General features: G+C 38.2%; 1 protein-coding gene across 2 annotated transcripts in view; it reads right to left on the bottom strand.

Annotated features, from left to right (window-relative positions):
• The window catches only part of LOC107755575 (ATP-citrate synthase-like), a 25,550-nt gene that overhangs the window by 1,809 nt on the left and 14,597 nt on the right, over positions 1–9,144 (bottom strand). For both annotated transcript variants that reach the window (XM_016572450.1, XM_016572451.1), the window contains 17 exons: positions 8,359–8,420; positions 8,117–8,234; positions 7,852–8,006; positions 7,494–7,587; positions 5,236–5,377; positions 4,880–5,048; positions 4,652–4,756; positions 3,718–3,914; positions 3,534–3,615; positions 3,347–3,457; positions 3,094–3,221; positions 2,923–3,016; positions 2,673–2,827; positions 1,220–1,370; positions 991–1,134; positions 771–884; positions 10–92 (listed from right to left, as the gene is read on the bottom strand). In XM_016572450.1, coding sequence (XP_016427936.1) covers positions 10–92; positions 771–884; positions 991–1,134; positions 1,220–1,370; positions 2,673–2,827; positions 2,923–3,016; positions 3,094–3,221; positions 3,347–3,457; positions 3,534–3,615; positions 3,718–3,914; positions 4,652–4,756; positions 4,880–5,048; positions 5,236–5,377; positions 7,494–7,587; positions 7,852–8,006; positions 8,117–8,234; positions 8,359–8,420 — 2,104 coding nt within the window. The remainder of the gene's footprint in view (positions 1–9; positions 93–770; positions 885–990; positions 1,135–1,219; positions 1,371–2,672; positions 2,828–2,922; positions 3,017–3,093; positions 3,222–3,346; positions 3,458–3,533; positions 3,616–3,717; positions 3,915–4,651; positions 4,757–4,879; positions 5,049–5,235; positions 5,378–7,493; positions 7,588–7,851; positions 8,007–8,116; positions 8,235–8,358; positions 8,421–9,144) is intronic.

The following is a 9,144-nucleotide window of genomic DNA, read 5'->3' as shown; positions in this document are numbered from 1 at the left end:
TTTACTTACCGAGTAAAGCCACCACAGTTTCTCAGCAGGTCCACAAATGCCACTCCAATGAAACCATCAACATTCAGGATAAGGTTTGGTTTCTGATAAAGAAAGACATTTTTATCAGATTTAAAAAAAAGAAAAAATAGAAAAAAACCACTTTATTTTAAGGTCCAATTCTCGATATTAACAAACCATTAACTACGACTTTTGCCTAAAAAAAACCACCTAATCTTCTGCTTATGAATAGTTAGTCAGGTAGTTGTTAAGTTCAGGTATTGGGTAGGATTAGGGATGTAGAATATGGTCAAGCAGAATATGTGCTTTATAAGCACTAATAAACAGCCAATATGTTAATAATAGGCATGCTAGTAAGCAACTAGTTAATAGTGAGTATTGGCCCAATACCCTAAAGCGTTACAGAAAAAGCCCCCTATATTTGAATTTTCATCTTGCCACAAACAGTGTTCATTTACTACATTAAATTAAGATGATCTAAATGTATTCATTGACATTTATTCATAGCTGTTGCTTTTAGCAAACACATATCTGTCTCACTGTTCTGTTTTTCTTATTTTCCTTTTGAAGCTGCAGTCACATTTACAGTTGTATGGCGAATTTTCATGGAGGAAATCAATAGTCATTTCAATAGGAATCAATGCAGGCAGAAATTTGAATGATAGGGAGAAAGATTTTACAGTGCAGGTTTCTCACTGGGATCAGTTACAATGTTAATACCAGGGGTAAATGGGATCCAAATCACAGGCAAGTGTTTATACCTTCGAGGTAGTGATCTTCTCCACCTCCAGAGCATAGTCCAGCAGCTGAGTGGCAGGGAAATGCTGTTTCACAAAGTCTTTGAGGATCTGTACCCGCATGTCAGGATTATTGATCTGAAAACGTTAATTAATCAGTAAAGCCAGCAGAAGAATGTGTGAGAAGCAGTGTGAAATTACAATATTTAACACGTTTTTGAAAACTTTTGATTTTTGTACTCACCGATTTCACCCTGTGTCCGATGCCCATAATGAGTTTGCCATCTTTCTTCATTTTGTTGACAAACTCCATAGGCAGCATGCCGCTGTCGAACGCCTTGCTGAACTGCTTAGCAGCTGCGTCCAGGGCACCTCCAAAACGGTCCCCCTAAACACAAAAAGAGCCAGTGATGAAACTCTGCTCTTCTGGTGCTACACAGACTGTACTGTGGGAAAGTCTGTAGTTCTCATACGATGGTGAGCAGTCCTGAGGTCAGGCTGGAGATCAGGTCTTTGCCAGCACGCGCACACACTATGGTGTTGTGAGCTCCAGAAACAGCAGGGCCGTGATCCGCCGTCACCATCAGACACATCTCGATGAACTGACAGGCATAGCGCGGAAGCCTGCAGAAACACATGAATTATCAGAAAATTATAAGAGACTGAATAATATAGGTAAAAGAAAACAGCAGCACTTTTCAAAACACAAAGAGAGAAACACACGTCCTCTGGAACCTGAGCAGTCGAGGGTGCCACCCAGCATATCTCATACTTAATAACAGCATAACTTATAAAATTATATATTAAATAAAATCTTTATATATTAGCATTTTTTAAATTTCATTTCTTATTTCTATATATTGAATTATTACAATTAGTAATATTAATAATAATAAAATTAGGGCTGTCAGTCGATTAAAAGTGTTTATCTAATTAATTACATGATGTGTCGATTAATCTAATTAATCGCAAATTACATTTGGCTGTGTAAATACCACCCAACAGATTATTTAAAGCTATTTTTGTGTTAAATGAGAAAGTATTAAGTAGACATTACAAATAGTAGCTTTAGAAAGGAATATTTTATTTGATTCAACATGAAATTTATTACACATAAACGTTTAGGCTACAACGGCCTAACATAAACTATGGAACATTGTTAAATAAGAAGATAATCTGAGAATCAGCTCAGATTTTTCATTCGTGCAATGGAAGTCATTGGTAACCAAAATGACTTCCATTGCCGCAGACGGCAGCCTCAGTGTTTGAAATAATACTCTAAAACTGCCAGCAGCTGGCAGTAACAGTCTTTATGAGTCATTAATTCATTCGATTTGTTTAAATGGCTGATTCATTCAGGAACGAAGTAAACGGGATGAATGGGTCTTTGAATCATTGATTCACCCGATTTGTTCAAAATGCGGATTCATTCAGAAACTAAACACAGCTGTGTTGCCCGGAGAGGCACAGCAATTTTGTTGGCAAAACTGAGCAAACAGACAATATTGTGTTTAAAATATAACACAATATTAACTAATTATTTAATGAACTGTTGTATACAATCACATTTAAACTCGTGATATTCAGGACAAAATCCGAACTCGTGTGATATTGCTTATCATATGATATAAATATGAGACAAAAACTCATACAGGAGCATTATCAGCATTAAGACAATTATGCCCCAATATCTTGAATTTTAGGGCATAACTGCGTTTATGGAGTTTATATTTGTCAACAGTCAACTGTATGTAATGTAAGATGACGTACAGATCTGGGGGCGGGGCCAGTGCGTTAACTGCGTTAAAATATTTTAATCGTGTTATTTTTCATAGGTAATTAAGTTAACGCGTTAAACTGACACCCCTAATATATATAAAAATATTAGTACAGTATTACTACTACTAAACAAACAGTGACATGTACCTCCTCTGGAACCAGAGCAGACCGAGGGTGCCACCCAGCCCGATCTCAGACTTAAAGACCTCAGTAATGGGCATGCCTGCATAAATGAGCTCCTGTCCCCTCTCATCACAGATACTCGTCATGAAGGACGCTGGTTTACGGATCAGACCCAACTCCTACAGAGAGAGAGAACAAAAGAGATGATGCTTAACCACCAGACAAGACTCCTGTAAGTGAGTATGTCTTCAAAACGTATGTAGTTCATACTCACACGTGCCCAAGAGTAATCCATCGGCACTGTGGGTGGAGGAACCTCTTTAGAAGGCACAATCACACCCTTGGCTACTAGATTATCATACACGGATCTACAGGATACGCAAATATGTGGTTACTGACGGCCAGGTTAAGATGTTAAATTCGCAAGTACACAAAGACGACATACTTGATGACATCTCCCAGCTCATCAAAGCTCTTGGGCACAAAGGCTCCTGCCTCTTCCAGAGCTTTGTTCTTAGCCACTGCAGTCTCCGACGCCTGGTTAGCACAAGCTCCAGCGTGGCCAAACTGGACCTAAACACATAAAGCAGGATACAATCAATTAATTCAGCTATTAGCATTTGAAACAGGTTAAACTCATATTAGTTGCTTAAATAAGTCTTCTGGACACATTATAAGCAATGCAACCGCTTGCGCACCTCAGATGAGAACAGGGTGGCGCAGGTTCCTATGCACCAGCAGACCACAGGTTTGGTGATCCTGCCTTCTTTAATGCCTTTGCAAATCTTGTACTCTTCATTTCCTCCAATCTATGAGCAAAGAGAAGACCCATGAGTGTATTGTGAATTTTATAGTGATTGTAAACGTCACAAATGGCTCACTCACCTCTCCGAGCACAACGATCATTTTGACTCCGGCAGTGTCCTGATACCTCAAAACGTGATCCATGAACACAGAGCCTGGATACCTGCAGGAAGGACATACCCCGCAGGTTTAAACTCACACGCCAATTGTTTACAATGCATCAAACCATATGTAGTATTAAAGAGACGTTGACTTGAACACACACCTGTCTCCTCCGATGGCAACTCCTTCATAAACTCCGTCTGTAGTGCGTGAGATGATGTTATTGAGCTCGTTGGACATTCCTCCAGAGCGGGAGACGTAGGCCACGCTGCCCGGCCTGTACAACTTAGACGCCAGGATGTTATCCAGCATCCCACCCGTATTACCGATCTTGAAACAGCCTGGTTTAATACCGCCGACCTACAACACATGCACACACACACACACACACACCACAGACTTAATTAATTAATTAATCAATAATAATATAAAATTATAGAATTATGTATAAAATACAATCTAATTTATATATTTCTATATTAATAAATATAATTTTACATGCATTGTATAACTAATAAAAAATAATTTAATTCTTTATTTTTATTCTAAAATGTATAGTTAATAAATACATTTAATAATAACTATTACTCCAAGTTATTATTAAATAACTAATAATAGTCAAATTATGTAATATGTATTATTATAAAAAATTATTATTTCTAATTCTAATGTCATAAATGATGAATTGTACATAAAATCTATTTTTAGTTTTATATAACAAGTGCTAATAGTAATAATAATAATTTTATATGCACTGTAGAATTAATATTTTTTTTAATTTTGCAATGTATATAAAGTAGAATAAAACATTATTAGTTAGATGAATTAATAGAATAATAATATAATATAATATTATTAATATATTATATGATTAATATGAATATGGATATTATATTTATATATTACAATAATATTATATAAATATAAAATTTAATTATTTTGTATAATAATGGCTTTATTTGTTTTTATTTATTTTTATTTTTTAGAGGGGTCTCTTATCATTGGTGCACACACACCTACCAAACAATTTGTCCTCCAAGCATACACACACAGCTACATATACAATTATCCAACAGAAAGGCCGTTTGGAGTCATACCGTTGCAGGACCAATGATAGTGACTCCCTTCTCCTCTGCCATTCTGATGATCTTGCGAGTCAAAGCCTCTGGAATACCCTCAGCTATGATCACTATAGTGCGGATCTGCATATAAAAAAAAACACATGAACAGATGAACAATCAGACCACATTGATTTGTAAACATTTCAGGAATAGCTCACAGCACTGTAGAGTCAGATGAACGTTTAGAGTGAGCTGATCTCAGACCTGTGGGTGCTGCATGGTCTCTATGGTGCTGTCGTAGGCAGAGCGCAGGGAGGCAAAACTGATGAGCACATCAACTTCTGGATGTTTCTTCATTGCATCAGCCATGTTTTTATAGACCGGCAGCAGGATCTCCTTATGACCCCAATAAAACTTCTGCTTATGGTCTCCACTGATTAGAATAGAATAATGTGTTTTAGGATTAAATATGCATATGTGTGATGTAGGGACAGTCAATCTAGGGAAAACCGAGATTAATACCACAGAAGTACACTCGATTCAAAAGTGTCCACCCCTAGACATCACTCTATAATGACAACTGTCCCATACTAGGGTTTTAAATGTAAGATAAGACTCACGTGAAGGGGTAAACCATGGCTGCTACTGACGGCTCCTGACGAGAGCACACATAATCGAAGTCCAGCATGCCCTGCACTGCACGCGTCTGCATCCCCCACACTACAGCCTTGGTGAGATTACTGAACAGAGTGGTGCTTTTGGCTACAGAGATAAAGACAGAAGGACAAAGAGAAACAACAGAGGGAGGAATGTCATTACAGTATGTTTCTTTAAGAGTACAACAAGACATACAACATGTTGAAGTCAGTCTCAGCAGGCTAGGTTTTCTGAATATATTCATCAAAGTAATGCTTTTAGTACATTGTCATTAACCTTGCAAAAACAATATGCTGCCAAATTTGGTTACACTTTATTTTAGGGTGTCCTTGTTATAGTGAAATTATATGTTTGAGTACTGAATAATAATATTAATTAACTACTTGTACTTACTATTAGGATTAGGGTTACTTGCATGTAATTATGCATAATTTGTTGTTATTATAATAGTAAGTATTAGGCCTGTTGCAATAATCAATATATCGACTTATCGCGCAATATATGTACATGACCTCAATAATTTTTGGTGACGCAATATAATGCCCATTATATTTACTTAAAAATTAATGTCACCATGTTTTGTACATTCCACTTGCGCCTGTGTCTTTTGCAGCTTCTCGTACATAACGTGGTGTAGTCATGAGGTGCTAGTTCAAATTTAAAAAAAAGTTTCATCTGCAGATATGGCCTTGTTTAGGGATCTGTGCCTTTGTGCATACGGACATCTGACCTGCTAAGTAGTGATTGTGTATTTCAGCAATAGTGTGCACCTTTAATTTACAGAGAAAAGAAGGTCAGGGAAAAATCTCCATACATTCTTTGTGCATTTTTTTTTCTTTCTACTTGTTACGTTGCACTTTTTGTAAGAAAAGTTTATTTACTATTTATTCAGGTTAAGGTATCTAATATTTTGATACTTAATTTCTATGATCTAAATATTCTTAAAAATTAAAAGTTTGTTGTCATTTGGAAGTGTGTAGGCCTTCTTGCATTATTATGCTGTTATGTTATGATTATATATTCAGTGGCATAAAATGATATAATAATATCGCTTATCGCAATATATCGCACAACAAAAAGCTGTTATCGTGACAGGCCTAGTAAGTATTACTATTGAATTTATCTAAACAGGGCTGAAAACTTAATTCAACAAAGGACAGAGCCTTTTAAAGACCTGGGACTTTACTACTTATAAGCCTCACTTGAAGGATTGTGCCATCCAGATTTAATAAGCCAGAAGCCACTGGACTCAATTGTAAAATATAGAAATTAGTTGTAGAAATTAACAGAACACACTGCGACAAAAAAAAAAAAAAAACGAAAAACAATACATTCAATAAATAGTTGAATGTTTAGTAATATGTCACGGTTGCCATGCAATGTCACTTTAATACAGGGGTATTTACAATGGCTTTGAAGGTGAACCATCCATTAGAAGTGAGAATCAGAATGAACCATGACCATGACCATGTTTCCCCAACATGCCCTGGCCAGGATTTCTTAATTGCCTATCCACCTTTTTCTTCCTGTAAAAATGGGAGCGGCCATTTGTCATTTGTATGGGTCTGGCTTCCGGTCACATCCGCGTCCAGCTATTTTTAGCAAAACAGTTTGTTTTGCTGCTTGATGTTGAAAATTGGTGTGTCTTACCATATTATTTTAATGCTTTATCTTAACTATGAACACACTGGTTTGTAGTGCACAGTTTTACCGTTTACTGCACATTGTTATTCCTCTCATTATTTCCCTATAGCGGCTAATGAACCGGACGTCTCGCCCATAGGCTTACTACTTCCACGTTGAAAAAGGTGGATAGTGTCCAGGTTTTGGCTTTGCATTCCCATTGACATGTTCTCTACAGTCCTCATACCTTTTATGCATGTGTATTTTGCATTGCTTTGACCATTTTCTGTACATCCCACCTTCTCTCATGCCATGATTGGTCGATTATATACAATGCCTGCACGCTATTGGTCAAACTACTATTCAGTCACCTGCAGCAAGTATGAAGAGAGTAGAAAAACACCGCCAAAACCCAGACATTTAAGTCAATTTAGAAATCCCATCCAGGACATGTCCAGGAAAAAGATGTCTGGTCACCCTGTATTATCTTTGTGTCAATGACACAAGGGCCTCTAGGAGGCGCACCAGCCTACCATAAATCTATTCTGTTACTGTGATTATTGTCTGCTTGCGGGAGTGTGATCCCATTTGCACCAACCTGGAGGAAGTCCAGCACAAGTCTTTTGAGCTGATGAGTTTTCTGCTACAGTTTTGACCTCAGAGAAAGAGGCCGATCTGGAGGAGGCGGGAGTCTGGGAGCAAGAGAGAGAGCAGTAGTAAGAAATTTAGTCAGTCTTTATAGTGACACTTACAGTCCGGTACGAGCAGCACATTAAGATGTGATCTCTAAAAGCAGTGGAGAAAGACTCAGCAATAAGAAACTTCACTTCACTGAAAGCCCTGGATCATCTAATGGCATGCTTGAGGCTCTGAGAGGTTTTTAATGCAAGCACACTTAAAGTAAGACTCCCCCCCCCTCAACACGCACAGACACACACAGACAGACAGACACTCACTATGGTTCCACCGCTTGTGTTGAGCAGGAAGTTAGCAGTGTGGGCGGCAACACAAGGCTCTGTGGCAATTGGCCGATGACCTAGTGCCATTCCAACAATGGCAGTCATGTGGGTTTCAGTGCCAAAAACATGAATGGGGATACCGGTGGTCTTTCCTGCACACACACACACACACACACACACACACAAAAGACATGAACATGAGATCAAGTCTCGAAGCTTTGACTTCATGTACACTTACAAATGTGCACATGCACAAACTCACCAATTTCCCCCATCACTCTTAAACCTTCCTGGTAGTTCGGGCCGCCACGACGGACAAATATAGTGACCTCATGCTCTTTCAGAGGGTTCTGGTAATCTTTGATAGCTCTGACGATACCCTGATAACATACAAAACAGCCAAACAAACACACAAAGGGTGTGTGTTACAAAATATTGACCTGTGCTAATGCAGATAGATGGCACAGATGCACATGCACAGCATGAGGGACTCCATGATCTAACCTTGAATGTTGCCGCTACGTTAGTGAAGTTGGCAATGCTGCCTCCAATGATCAGGACTTTACCTACACAACAGAAAAGAACAGTGACGCATTAGATACCGCAGATACAATATACATAAAGCAGTGATTCTTCACTTAGGGGCGCTTCTGCCCATTTTACATTTTCAAATCAAACTTCAACAACTTCAACATACAGAATCGTTCAGGTAAGTTTCAGGTAACATTTATCACATGCCACGGAATATGATCATAGGCTTGATTAAGCCATCAGTAGATTTTACCACACACAGTACATCAAAAATCATCCTACAGTACATTATAGTCACGACATCTTTCACTTTCTGGTTGAAAAAGGGTTAAAGGGTTCACCCAAAATGAAAATTGGCTTGTGTTTTACTCATCCTAGGTGTATATGACTTTCTTCTTTCAGACGAATCCAGTCGGAGTTATATTAAAAATTAAGAAAAATATCCATATTTCAAACGTAATAAACACTTCTCTCTCACTTCCGGTTTCTGTCATACGCGGAAGCTGTTCCGGCGGAAGGCTTATGACGTATGCGCAGCGCTCGCGCCTCTGAGATATGCTAGTTTCACGAGTTTGTTTAATAGGAGCAAAGGAAGCAAAGTGTCCTTATTTTAGCAAAGGAAAACCAGTCTCCTCTTGGTTTATATCGAAATCCTCCGACATTTTTATTTGCAAATTCTCCGTTTGTACTTCTAATTCGTGACCGGCGTTTTGATTTGTTCTCTCTCCGCATTCGTCACTAATCACGCAACGCCGACGT

This window comes from Sinocyclocheilus rhinocerous, unplaced genomic scaffold (genome assembly GCF_001515625.1).
Source record: "Sinocyclocheilus rhinocerous isolate Xijiao unplaced genomic scaffold, SAMN03320098_v1.1 scaffold2849, whole genome shotgun sequence".
NCBI lineage: Eukaryota > Metazoa > Chordata > Actinopteri > Cypriniformes > Cyprinidae > Sinocyclocheilus > Sinocyclocheilus rhinocerous.
This window is presented reverse-complemented; position numbering and strand designations above follow the sequence as displayed.